Source organism: Vicugna pacos, chromosome 4 (genome assembly GCF_048564905.1).
Source record: "Vicugna pacos chromosome 4, VicPac4, whole genome shotgun sequence".
NCBI lineage: Eukaryota > Metazoa > Chordata > Mammalia > Artiodactyla > Camelidae > Vicugna > Vicugna pacos.
The window spans coordinates 32,354,803-32,368,932 of NC_132990.1; the positions used below are offsets into that span (position 1 = coordinate 32,354,803).

At 35.7% G+C, this 14,130-nt stretch overlaps 1 protein-coding gene across 5 annotated transcripts in view; it reads right to left on the reverse strand.

The window, feature by feature from the left end:
* The window catches only part of JAK2 (Janus kinase 2), a 166,831-nt gene that overhangs the window by 49,094 nt on the left and 103,607 nt on the right, over positions 1 to 14,130 (reverse strand). For 4 of the 5 annotated variants that reach the window (XM_072959482.1, XM_006208142.4, XM_072959483.1 and 1 more), the window contains one exon: positions 12,540 to 12,790. In XM_072959482.1, coding sequence (XP_072815583.1) covers positions 12,540 to 12,759 — 220 coding nt within the window. In that variant the 5' untranslated portion in view covers positions 12,760 to 12,790. Of the gene's footprint in view, positions 1 to 12,539; positions 12,792 to 14,130 lie in introns of those variants that run through there. The other variant, XM_072959484.1, reaches the window with a different exon arrangement.

Below are 14,130 nucleotides of genomic sequence, written 5' to 3' on the forward strand. Positions count from 1 at the left end.
AAACCAACCAAAAACCAGAGTCAAACTGCTCAAGATAAATAGTAGAAAAAGTAATTTTTTAAGTAGCCAAAGAATAAAAATGTTTTACCTTCAAAGGAGTAATAAAAATACTGATAGGTAACTTTTCAGTAAAAAACCATGGAAGCCAAAAGACAATGAATGAAATGACATCTTAAAAATACTGATTAAAAAAAAAGCCACCATAGAATTTTATACCCTGTATAAAAAAGGCAAAATGGCAAAAAGAAAAACATTTTCAGATAAACAAAGAGCTGAAGGAATCTGTCACCAGCAGATCTGCAATACAAGTAGTATTAAGAGTTCTTTAGGCTGAAGGAAAATGATGACAGATGGGAGCACAGAACTATAGGAAAAATAAAAAACATCGGAAAGGGCAAATATAAAAGAATAATGACTATTTAAAACAATAATAATAGAAGCACTCTGTATATTTATGATGTATACAAAGGTAAAATACATGGCATCAGCACCAAATGAGAAAAGAAGTAAATGGAGTTAAACTGTTGGAAAGTTCTTGAACTACTTGAAAAATAACATACTAGCTTAAAACTGTAAAAAGCCAAAAATGTACATTATAATATCTAGGGTAGCCACTAGAAGAAAAATACAAAAACTACTACAAAAAAATCTAAAAGAAGAGATAAAGTTAAAAAAAAAAAAAGCTGATCAACTGAAAAAAAGGTAGAAAAACAAAAAAAAATATAAACAGATGAAACAAATAGAAAACTACTAACAAGATGTTAGATTTAAGCACAAATATGTCAGTAATTACATTACCCATAAATATAAATAAGCCAATTAAAACGCATACCCTATCAATCTGGACCATATTCAATTCATATTATTTATGAGAGACATACTTTAAATGTAAGGGTACAGATTGGTCGAACCTAAAAAGAAGAAAAATGGCATACTATGAAAACACAAAGAAAAAGAAACCTGATGAGTCAACATTAGCATCAGACAGAAAAAAACTTTAGGAGTAAGTATTAAGTTGAGATAAAACAGAGCACTTCATGGTGATAAAAGGGCCAGTTTAGCAGGAAGACATAAGAATATTAAATGTCTATACAACCAATAACATAGCTTCAAAATAAAGTAGTAAAACAGAACCAGGAAGCAGAAACAAATTTAAAATCTCTCAAACAGGGAGAAGACAAAAAAATAAAAGGACATAAAATTTAAAAACTAACCAATTGAAACGTAGTTTACATTTACAGAACACTACACCTAGCAAGTGCAGAATATATACCACTTTCAAATGTATGTGCACCATTTAACTAGACAACTGGAAGATTTAACAAGACAGTTGATAATCCAAGTCACATTAAAAGTCTCAGCAAATTTCAGAGTATACACTATGACCATAGAACATTAAACAAAAAAAAATCAGTAAGGATAATTTTTAAATCCCCAAAAGGAATCAATATCCAGGTTTGCTATATTACCTAAAATGCCCAGTTTTTAACAACAGGATTATCAGATATGCAAAGAAGCAGGAAAGTATAATCCTTGCACAAGAAAAGAGGAAAGCAATGGACACTGCCTGTGAGAAGGCCCGGATGTGCCATTCAACAAAAACGTCAAAGCAATCATTATAAATATGTCCAAAGAACGAAAAGAAATCATGATTAAGGAAGTAAAGGAAAAGTGACATCAGTGAAAATGGCATATTCCTATACAGCAACAACAATAAACTGTAAACTGTAAAAACTGTCAGAATCAACTTCACGAGAACTCTGGGAAATAGTCAAAGATATTCAGCAACCAAACAATTGCTGAGTCAGGGGAAAAAACAGCAGGAAAAATTGGGAGCATTTCTACTTTCCTCCCTGCTCAGGAAGGACTGAAAGATGGCAAATGGTATTTCCAATGTGGAACTTTGGTCCATGGCTGTGGAGTGAACAGAGTCAACCTTAACGTCAAGGAACTGATTTTGTCTCTTTTGACCTGACTGGAGACTGACAGAAGAACTGTTTGCAAGAAGTGCATCTATGTTTCACGTCAGTTGGGACAGAAAAGCAGCTGCATAAGGTAATTCTAGGAAAACATTGGAAGGCAAATGACTGACCTGCTTCCAACTGGTTTTGGAGTTGAGGCAAAAAACAGACATGCTGAAAACCAAAGAGGATGCCGGGCAGTAAGTTTTGTTGTGAAATTAAAGCACTGCAAAGTACCTACGAATACTAGAGAAAAGGAAAGTCATATACATATGACCAAGGAAGGACACAAGAGAAGTCCCTAAAGCTTTCACCTCAGGCTGATCTTTAGGCTCAGCACAAGCAGAAAGACAAGTCTAAGGCAAAGTTGTAAACAGACTTGTTAAATAATGAAGGACTGATCAAACAGAGAGTCAATGTCCAAAGACAGTGAGAGTCCATCCTTCCATCCATCCTTCCTTTCTTCCTTCCTTCCTCTAGGAATTCAAGAAAATCTCTGTCAAACAAAGCCTGACCACAAGCTAAAGGAGCAGAAACTTTAGAAGCTACACATGACAAATACAGACTTCAGTTTAGAAAAGTCAATAAACAAACAACCGCCACCCAAACAAGCAACAAAAATATTGAGAATAGAGAAGACTTAGATTTCCAGTTACACACTGTAAACATGAAAGGTCCAACATTTGAATATTCAACCAAAAATTAAAAGAAGTAAGAAAGAATTCCTATTCACCGGAGAAATTAAAAAAGAAAAACTGTCCTTGAGGAACAGACATAGGTTTTACTAGAAAATGACTTTAAATGTGCACCTTAAATGTGCTCAAAAAGCTAAAGGAATCCATGGACAAAGAACCAAAGGAAAACAGGAGAACGATTTATCAAGAAAGACAAGAACAGTATAAAAAGAGAAATTCTGGAGCAAAGAAGTATAATAACTTCTTTCACTAGAGTGTTTCAAAAGCACATTTAGATAGAACAAACAGCTAACTCGAAGATAAGTCAATTAAAATTACCTAGTCTGAATAGCAGGGGGAAAAAAGAAAAAGAAAAGGAAAAAATAAATAAAATGGATAAAATCAACAGACCTGTGAGATATCTTCAAGTGTACCAACATATACATTGTGGGAGTTCCAGAGGGAGAGAAAGTATAGAGAATGGAACAGAAAGAATTATTTGAAGAAATAACAGCTCAAAATTCCCCAAATTTGATAAAAGTCATAAATCCACAAATCCAAGAAGTTCAATGAGTTCCAAGATGGATAAATGTAAAGTGATGCACACTGAGATACGTTAAAAATCAAATCACCAAAAGCCGAAGACAAAAAGAGAACACTGAAACCAGTGAGAGAAGTGATTCATTATATACAAGGAATCCTTAATTAGGCATTCTAAATAAGACTCACAGCCAGCTTCTCATCAGAAACCACTGAAGTCATAAGGAAATTGGATGACATAATTAAAGGGCTCAAAGAGATAATGTCAAGCAAGAATTTTATATCTGGCAAAATAGTATTTTAAAAATGAAAGAGAAATTAGACATTCTCAGATAAACAAAAGCTGAGGGAGCTCAGTGCTAATATACCTGCTCTACAAGAAACACTAGAAAGTGTTCTTCAGGTGGAAATGATAAGACATTAGATAGCAACTCAAAGTCATGTGAAGAAATTTTAAAACTCTGATGAAGGTAACTATAGATAAACACAAAAGCCAGTATTATTGTATCTTTTATCCCTACATGCTTTAAAATCAAAGTGAATAAAACAATAATTATAAACCTACATTAATGGGCATGCAATATATAAAGATGTAATTTGTAAAACAACAACATAAAGGAGGAGGGACAGAGGTGTATATAAGCAGTTTTTGCAAACTATTGAAGCTAAGAAGGTATTAATTCAAAACAGACTGTCATAAATTCAAGAGATTAACTGTAATTCTTAGGGTGACCCCAAAGAACATAACTAAAAAATATACAGAAAGGAAAATGAGAAAGGAATCAAAATGATATAATAAAAAAAATTAAATGCAAAAGAAGGGAATAATGGAGAAACCCAAGAATAAAAGAAGATAGGAGATATACAGAAAACAGAACAAAATGGCAGAAATTAGTCTTCCTTATCAGCAATGACTACAAACATAAATGATTAAAGCTATACAATTAAAGGGAAAGATTAGTAAAATGGGTTAAAAAAAACAAAAACAAAAACATGATCTGACTATTGAGTGGGGAAATCAAAGCCTCTTCATCAAAGTGTGCTGTGATGTGCCTGTAAATGTCCATTTGTTACTGGCTTCTTACACTTTCACATGATGTTTACTAGGTTCATCCATGTTCCACAATGTATTTTATATAAAATACATAAAAGAATGGTGTACTAATACATGGCACAATATGGATGAACCTTACATACACAATACAAAGTGGAAGTCAGTAATAAATGGATATTCACATGCAAAAGAATGGTATTGGATCCCTACCCAACACCATTCGCAAAAATCAACTCAAAATGGATCCAAGTTAAGCCCATAAAACTCCTAGATGAAAATGCAGGAGTATGTCCTCATGACTTTGCCTTTCTTTGGTAATAGATTCTTAGATATGACACAAAAACAAAAGCAAAAACAACAAAAATTGACAAACGGGGCTTCATTAAAATTAAAAATCTTTGCTTCAATCAACACTTTCTACATCCAGACCAGGAGAAGACCAAATATGAAAACAGCAAAAGTATTTCAAAATCATATACTTGATAAAGGATCTGCATCTGGAAAATGTAACTATTAACAACTTAACAAAAACACAAATAAGCCATTTAAAAAGTGGGCAGAATATTTGAATCAGTATGTCTCCAAAGAAAATATGCAAAGGCCAATAAGCAATGTAAAGATGGTCAAAATAATCAGTAATCAGAGAAAAATATCAAAACTATGATAATACATGCCTTCACAACCTACTAGAACGGATATGGTTTTTTAAAGTCGGAAAATTACAACTGTTACTAAAGATGTGCCAAAATCTGAACTCTCACACCCTGCTGGTATAAATGCAAAATGTGCAGCCACTTTCAAAAAGAATCTGGTAGTTCCCCAAAAACTTAAACACAGAGTTACCATTTGACCCAGTAATTCCATTCCTAGGTTTATACACAGTAGAAAAGAAGTCATATATCCACACAAAAACTTGTATACAGATGTTCAGAGAATCATTATTCAGTATAGCCAAGAGCTGGAAACAGCCCAGATGTCAAAAGGTTAAGCACAAGGTTACCATATGATTCAGAAATTCAGTGTCTAGTCACAAAGAACCACATGTTGCAAGAGTCTACTTATATGAAACATCCCAATTAAGCAAATTCCTAGAGACATAAGTTGACTGGTGGTCAGGGAGCTGGGGAAGAAATGGGGAGTGACTTCTGATGGGTATGAGGTTTCTCTCTGGGGTGGCATAAATTGACATGACGACCACACAGCTCTGTGACTACACTAAAAACACTGAATTATTTAATAATGATAAAGAAGGAATTCTCAAAAGCAGCAAAGTAAACTATAAGTTACCTAATATTGTGCCAGAACAAAGCCCATCACTGTTTAAAAGAATAAAGTAAAATCCAGCAGGCAACAACGTAAATCATAATGTCCAGCATCCAATCAAAAGCTGTACGCATTCAAAGAAGCAGGAAAATGTGACCCACAACTGGAAGTGATATCAATCAGTAGAAGGACACCCAAAAAATCAGAGATGGTAAAATTATCAATAAAGAAAGTCAATTCAGGTACTATAATATGCTGCATCTACTGCAGAAGGTAGAATAAAACAAACATGTTAAAATAATGGCAATTATAAAACAGCAGTCCAAAAAAACTTCTAGATCAGAAACTTCAGAAAATGTGAAAGAAAAGCAATAGAAACCAACCAAAATGAAGCACACAGAGAACTAAGACTGAAAAAAACAAATGCAAAGGTGATTTGTCAGAAAATATCAAAAGGTCTAAATAGTGAGGTTAGAGATGAGAACAAGAAAGGACAGAAATGTGATGAAAACTATAAACCCATAAATGCAAGAGGCTCAACAAATCACGAACAGACAAAACAAGGAAATCTGCTAAGTACATCATAATTAAACTTCTGAAAGCCACTGATAAAAAGAAAATCATAAAAGCCATCCAAGAAAAAAGATATATTAAATACAAAGAAACAAAGAATGACAACTTTATTTCTCAAAAGAAACAACTTAAGCCAGAAACAGTGAAAGAAGTACTGAAAGAAAACACTGTAAACAGAATTCTATACACAGCTAAAAATGTCTTTCAAAAATAATGGTAAAATAAAGAATTTTTCAACAAACAAAAGCTGAAATTATTTACTGTACTACAAAGAAATATTAAAATAAGTTCTTCAAACAACAGAAAAATGATACCAAGTGGACATTTGAATTCACACAAAGGTTAGATCAAAGACTGCTGAAGACTGTAAATATGTGGATAAATAAAAAAGACATTTTAATTTCTTTAAGAGCTTTCAAAATATTAGAAATGCTAGTTCTAACTCTAGATAGGCTGGTTTCAACAATTCTACCCCAATGAGATCTGGGTTATTGTCCTCTCATTAAAAGAGAACTGACAATGGTTTCCAACATCATTTCATGCCCTTCCCTAATTCTCTTACTTACTTCTCTTTCTATAACAGAGCCAAGCAATTTACTCATTTGTCAAATGATCTGGGGTGTTGGCTTGGCTGAATGAATGCTTGAATCATCTCTTGATTGGTCACAATTTTTAGTGTTAAAGTTTAGGTCTCTGAGAACTCTACTTCCAAAACCTCCAAAAGGAATTCTAAGATCAGGTTAAAAAATAAGAGTCATTTGGACAATTTCGTCATCTTTAAAAGAGAAATAACAATAGTACCTTGTTGTGTGCCAATCTCAGTCTATCAATAATGTTGCTATTGGCCAGAAGTGCCTAAATACTCACCTGGGCCCGAGGTGAGTCCCAGCAGACACTTCCCCTTCTAGAGTCAGTGCTGTGGCTGGACCAGCCTCTGTGGGTCTTATTATGATTACAAGATGCACTTCAGCAATAAGCATTAGGGAACTTTGAAAAATACAAGGTTTATTATTCACAAGTCGTGGGCCACACAGCAAGGTCACAGGTAGAGAGTAAGTATGGACCTGGGGTTCTGTCTTTATTGGGATTGAAAGTGAGGTGCCTAGGGTTTCACAGGTTTATTTTTTGATCGGGAATTTGAAACAAAAGCAGGAATTAAAGCACAAGATAGGAAAAGCAAGAGGTCAGTCAAACTGTCAGTTATCTAAGTCAACCAGACCTCTCTAAAAAAAGGAACTTCATGGGTGGGATGGCTTGGCTCTTTATCTGGTCCTATAGCTGGCAATGTGTTTATTTAAGATGGATGTCTTTCAAATGGCTACGTTCACAATCAAAAGCTTAATGTCAGATACTTACATTACAATAAAAAAGAGTTAACCATTAGATGCTGCTTACACTACAATACCTACTACACACCCTATTGTTTTAAGAACGGAATAACACACATAAAGTACTTAACACAATGTCAATCAATTTTAGCTAGCTGAAAAAAGTAAATGGTGTACAGATACAACTCCAAATTCTCCTCTTTGGGGACTGCAAAAAGAATAGAGATCATTTTATAAAGTACATTTCCCCTAAACATTCTTACACTTAGAGGTTACTACAGATCAAGATTCTTCATTAAATACAAGTATCTCAATATTAAAACTATTTGTCATTTATAACTTATTGCAAATTATTTTATCATCAAAGGCAACAAAGGGTCATTAACATAAGCTTTGCCTTCAGCTAGATACAATAAAGGGCTTTTGGGGATGGGAAGACAAAGGAATATGAAGATACTAGGTACCTGAGCAGCACAGTCAAGGAAGAACAACTGACAAAGGGCTCAGAGAGAGATGGGAGATTTTCAAAAGATAACTCTACACAGCCATTTTGTCTAAACATTGCTGTCTCTGTGCTTGGGAAAACACCTCATACCATATCTTTGACATATAACTTATCAAGGCTGTAGAAAGGATATCAGAATAATTGTCTTCTCAGCTCATAGATTTCTGAATCAAGCAGAATAATCTCTGGACATGACAGAATATAGAGAGAGTCTGAATTTTGAGCCTCATTTAAAGACACCTTTGGATATCCTCATGGAGAAGGAGAAAGTTTATTCTGAATACTGAAGAAAGAAAAATTATTTGTGGCCAAGAGAGAAAGTTGTAGTAAACTACATTATGGTTCACAAATAGTCACACTTTTCCTCCCAAACCCTGAGAGGACTACCCCATCTGATCCATATTGGCTTGACCATATGACTTGGCTTGGCCAATGGAATCTGAGCAGACACAATAGTGTGTTATTTCCATGCAAAAGGCAGTAGGAGGTATTTCAAGTTTCCAGTAGCCCTCAAGTCTTCTTGTCTTTTACCAGAAGATCATGTCTCAGACTGGGGGTTCTCCTTTCAACCTGGAATCCAAACTGAGAACAAACATCTACCAGTTACCTCAGTTTATTATATGTGCTATGAGCCAAAGCCATCTATATGTGGTATTACAACTTCTCATGTGATTTCAGATAACTTTCTTTCCATAACTTAACAATGACTCACAAGATGCAACCTTTCCAACACCCATTTCCACAAGCAAACTTTATGACTTTTTTAAGGTAAAGTGCCACATATATTGCAGTATTTATATAATTTCTTACCATTTAGAATGTGTTGTTTTATTAAGTTTTGTTTAATGTCACAACATTTACAATGTTGTGCCCCAACCTCATTTTTCCTATAAACCTTGTGGTTTTTATTGTACAATTTTGTAGAGCATAGTGCATTTCAGGAACACATATGTCACATTATAACATAACTGACTTCATCTTAAAAAAAGAGACACATAAATATCCATAATCCAAAGAGACAAGTTCTATAACTAATCCACATAGGTGTAGAAAAGCCAATGAGCTAAGGTGATATCTTAACCTTACTGATACAGGAAAAAGTGGGGGGGTGCAAGAGGATGACCATGTCCCAGGACCCTCCAAGCAAGAAGGGTCCTTGGCTTCACACAGGAAAGAATTCAAGAGCAAGCCATAGTTCAGCAAAAAGTAGATTTATTTAGAAAGATGTACACAGCAGGGGGTGTGGGTGTTTAAAGTAAAGGTAGACACTCCATAAACAGAGTGCAGGCCATCTTGGAAGGAGGCAGGGAAGGAGAGGGAGAAGGAGAACGAGAGAAAGAGGCATGGTGTTGCTAGTTTTTATATACTAACAGATGAGAAGGCTGTTTCAACTAACTACACTGGGGAAGGGGCAGGGATTCCTAGGAATTGGGCCACTGCCCTCTCTTTGACCTTTCATGGTTAGCTTAGGAACTGTCATGGTACTTGTGGGTGTGTCATTCACCATGCTAGCATATTACAATGTGTATAATGAAGTTCAAGATAGACTGGAAGTCAAACCTCCTACTATTCTGGGCCTCCAGGTTTATTGGGATTGACTTTTTCACCATCTTGGTGTTAACTGCTGTGTCATTCCTTTAATGGCTGTGTCAACCCCCTTCCTTCCTGTCTCATTACGACCTGATCATCTTCCAAAAGCCCACCACCAAAAACAACTGGAGGAATAGGTTTCAACACATAAATCTGGGGGAGACAGACACAGACATTCAGTCTACAGCATTCTGCTCCTGCCCCCACTAAATTAATATCCTTTTCATATTCAAAATACATTCATGCCATCCCAACAGCCCAAAAGTGTTAACTCATTTCAGTATCAACTCAATAGTCTAAGTTCAAAGTCACATCTTAACATCATCTAAGTCAGATCTGTGTGAGACTCAAGGTACAATTCATCCTAAGGTTCTCTCCTGTGAACTTGTGAAATCAAACAAGTTATGTACATCCAAAATACAATGATGGGACAGGAATAGGACAGATATTTCCATTTCAAAAGGGAAAAACAGAAAAGAAGAAAGGAGTTACAGGTCTTAAGCAAGTATAAAACCCAACAGGACAAATTCCATTAGAACTTAGGGACCATGAATAATCCTCTGACTTGATACTCTGCCCTCCAGGGCCACTGAAGCAGAGGTCCTGGCTACAATACACAATGAGGCAGTTTTTCTGCCCCTCCAGCTTTATTGGGCAGAGGTTGAACACCCAACGCTCCGGCTGCCCTACCCCCAGAGATTTGGTGGCTCCTGTTCTCTGAAATCTAGGTGGAGTCAGACATGCCCCCTGGGCCTGTACATTTTCTATTGGTGGAGATGGCTTACTCTATTGAAGTTTGTTGCCTACACCCTTTGGAAGGGCAGCTGCTACACCTGAGGCTGCCAGAACCACACCTTGCGCAACCAAGGAGATCAGCATCAGCAGTACACCAGCAGATCCCTCAAGGTGAGACAGCACCAGGCAGCAAGCTCAGGGTCTCCAAACACTAGCAGCATCTCCCCTGAAATCACTCTGCCTCTAAGGCCCTTACACTCAGCCCCTGCGATAAGAGGAGTAACCCTGATTTGCCTTTAGGGTCATTCTTCCATTGATTTATGGAATAGGACCTGGCTTCTGTTGATATGTCTTATACATACTAATCTTAACAAACGGTTGCTTGGACACACTCTAGTGTTCTCTTCTGAACAGGTTTTCTCATCTTTTGCATAGGTGTGGAATTTTTCCTAATTTTTAAGTTCTGCTTCCTTTTTGCTCAACATTTCTGGCTTCAACTTATTTCTCTCTTTTCAAAGTTTACTATATTGACCTAAAACAAACAGAATGACAGATATTTCTCCACAAAAGATGAATTTATTTCGGATTAGCAGAGAACTGCAATTTGGGGTCTGTTATGATGGCGAGACATATGAAAATTCTGCCACAGGAAGGAAGGAAGAACACTTTACAGACAGGAAAAGAAAGTTGGGAGGGCTACAGTAAACAAAGAGTCCATGGCTTTTCATTGGCTGAATCCTTGCCAGGAAAGAGGAGGAGTCTTTCTTCCTCCTGCGGGGCTCTGCTATCCTTACAAGGTATAAGAGCTCCCCCTTCTGGTCTCCTGACTCTATTTTGAGGTTTCTGTTTATTAATTTTTAATAACTATATCACAGGAGTCAAGACATACCTTCAACACTGTGCTTAGAAATTATTTCAGGTAAATATTCAGTTTCATTGCTCACAAGTTCTACCTTCCACAAAACTAAAATATGAACATAACTCAGGCAAGTTCTTTGACACTTTACAACAAGAATCACTTTTCCTCTGGTTTTCAATAAAATGGTCCTCATTTCCATCTGAGATCTCATCAGAATGGTCTTCACAGTACACACTTGTACCAATATTTTACACAGAATTACACAGGTATTATCTAAGAAGACAGAAGTTTTCTCTACAGCTCTCCTCTTTTCTCTTTGAGTCCTCACCAGAATTCATTTAAAGATCTGTTCACAACAATGTAGGTTTTTTTCTAGCATGGACTTCAAAACTTTTCCATTACCCATTATCCAATTCCAAAGCCACTTTCACATTTTTAGGAATTTGTTATAGCAGCAATTAAAAGCAGACTTACCATATGATCCAGCAATCCCAATTCTGGGTATATATCCAGAGGGAACGCTCATGCAAAAAGATACATGTACCCGAGTGTTCACAGCAGCACTATTTACAATAGCCAAGGCATGGAAGCAACCTAAATGTCTGTCAACAGATGACTGGATAAAGAAGCTGTGGTATATTTCTACAATGGAATACTACTCAGCCATAAAAAAGAATAGAATAATGCCATTTGCAGCACCATGGATGGACCTACAGATCGTCATTCTAAGTAAAGTAAGACAGAAAGAGAAAGAAAAATACCATATGATATCACTCATATGTGGAATCTAAAAAAAAAGAGTAGAAAAAAAAAGACACTATGAACTCATATACAAAACAAAAACAGACTCACAGACATAGTAAACAATCTTATGGTTATCAGGAAAGGGGGTGGGAAGGGATAAATCTGGGAGTTTGCGATTTGCAAATGTTAGCCACTATATATAAAAATAGACTTTAAAAAAAAAGTTTCTTCTGTATAGCACAGGGAACTATATTCAATATCTTATAATAACCTTTAATGAAAAAGAATATGAAAACGAATATATATGTATGCATATGCATGACTGGGACATCATGCTGTAAACCAGAAACTGACACACTGTAACTGACTGTACTTCAATAAAAAATAAATAAATAATTATTTTTAAGAAGAAAGACTCTTAAAAAAAAAATACTTCCCAATACCATCAAAATGGGGAAGTAGGTTTCATCAACACTAATCTTGGGGGGACATAAACATTCAGTCTATACCACAAGTTTAACACAGAATTTACATTCTACTTTCGTGATATTCTCATTTGAGATGCAAATGAAAACACCTGTCAGCCACAGAAGCATAAAAAAATATATTATACATGTACACTGTATTAAAGTAGCATAATTAAAGCAACGACGTACTAATAGAAGAAAAACACTGGTCAAAAAAGAAGAAAAACAATGTTCTTTAGTACTTACCACAAGCTTTAGAAGCAGCAACACAAATTTCTTCTGCAACGTACTCCCCAGGTGGAAACTTTAGATACTCTCCCTCAGCTTTCCCAAGGGAATGATAAAGATACACCTGTAGTTCGGGATCTATTTGCTTCACAGAATTAGCATTTCCAGGAATATCACCATTCTGATGTATAGGGGATGCAGATGTTCCTTCCATTTCTGTCATTGTAAGGCAAGCCATTCCCAAGCAGAGTCTTCTTCAGAAAATTTGCCTATAAGAGAAAACATTAAAGTTAAAAATGAAAGTGATATTGGGAAGTTATCCTTCACGTATAAATAAGTCTTCACTGACAGCAGTGACTCTGTCAAATTCATTAACTGAATAAATCTCACGTACAGGCATACATCAGAGATACTGAGGGTCTGATTCCAGACAAGTGCAGTAAGTCAAGTCACACAGATTTTTTGGTTTAGCAGTGCATATAAAAGTTATGTTTACACTACACTATAGTCTATTAAGTGTGCAATATTATTATGTCTAAACAACATTGTATATGCCTTAATTAAAAAATATTTTATTGCTAAAAAATGCTGACCACAATGTGAACCTTTAGTGATTTGTAATCTTTTTGCAATAGTAACATCAAAGATCACTGATCACAGATCACCACTACAAATATAATAATAATGATAAAGTTTGAGATACTGCAAGAATTACCAAAATGTGACACAAAGTGAGCACATGCTTTTGGAAAAATGGCAATGATAGACTTGCTCAATGCAGGGTTGCCACAAACTTTCAATTGTAAAAGACCAGTATCTGCGAAGCACAATAAAGTGAGGCATGACTATACTACTATATATGAAGCACAAAATTATAAACTTCCTGTGGACAAAGAAAATAAAACTAAAGCTTATGCCCGGAGGAACCACAATATAAATACGCAACACTAACAAAACAAACAAAGTCAATTACAGACAACAAAAGAAGAGATTCCACAAAACAACAAGATTTCTCAACAAATGGATTATTCTGCTAATTGCTTATTGGTATCTGGAAATGCAAAATAGCATTTCAAGCTGGGATTAACTGATGAGCTTTATTAGAGGAAGTCATATTTAAAACTTGAACCAATGGACTGGATTTAGATGGATGGAAGATGAAGAACATTCTAGGAGTGGAACTGTGCTGAAAATAGAAAGATATATGTTTAGTAACTTGGGGGGGGGGCTGATTTAGGTATTTAAGAAGTTATACCACTTAGAAAAGGATTAAAAATGAAAACTTGTAACAAAATTGCAGCTACATACCCAACATGCATTTTCCCCTTCTTCCTTGATACAGAAGCCCAGTGGGTAGATACAAAAGTACCTCCCCATCTCACCCTCCAAAAAAATTCTACTTCCCCACAGGCAGACAGCCATCTGAACTAGTTTCAGCAAATGAGATTTAAGTGAAAGTTGTTGGGTGGTACTTTCAGGACCAGTCCTTTAAAAAAATGCTGACTTAGCTGGCATGCCTCCTTTTGCTTTTTCCCTTTCACCTTTCTTTATGAATCCAAGCATGAATATAGAGTAGGACAATCACCTTAAAACCATGAGGTACCATGCA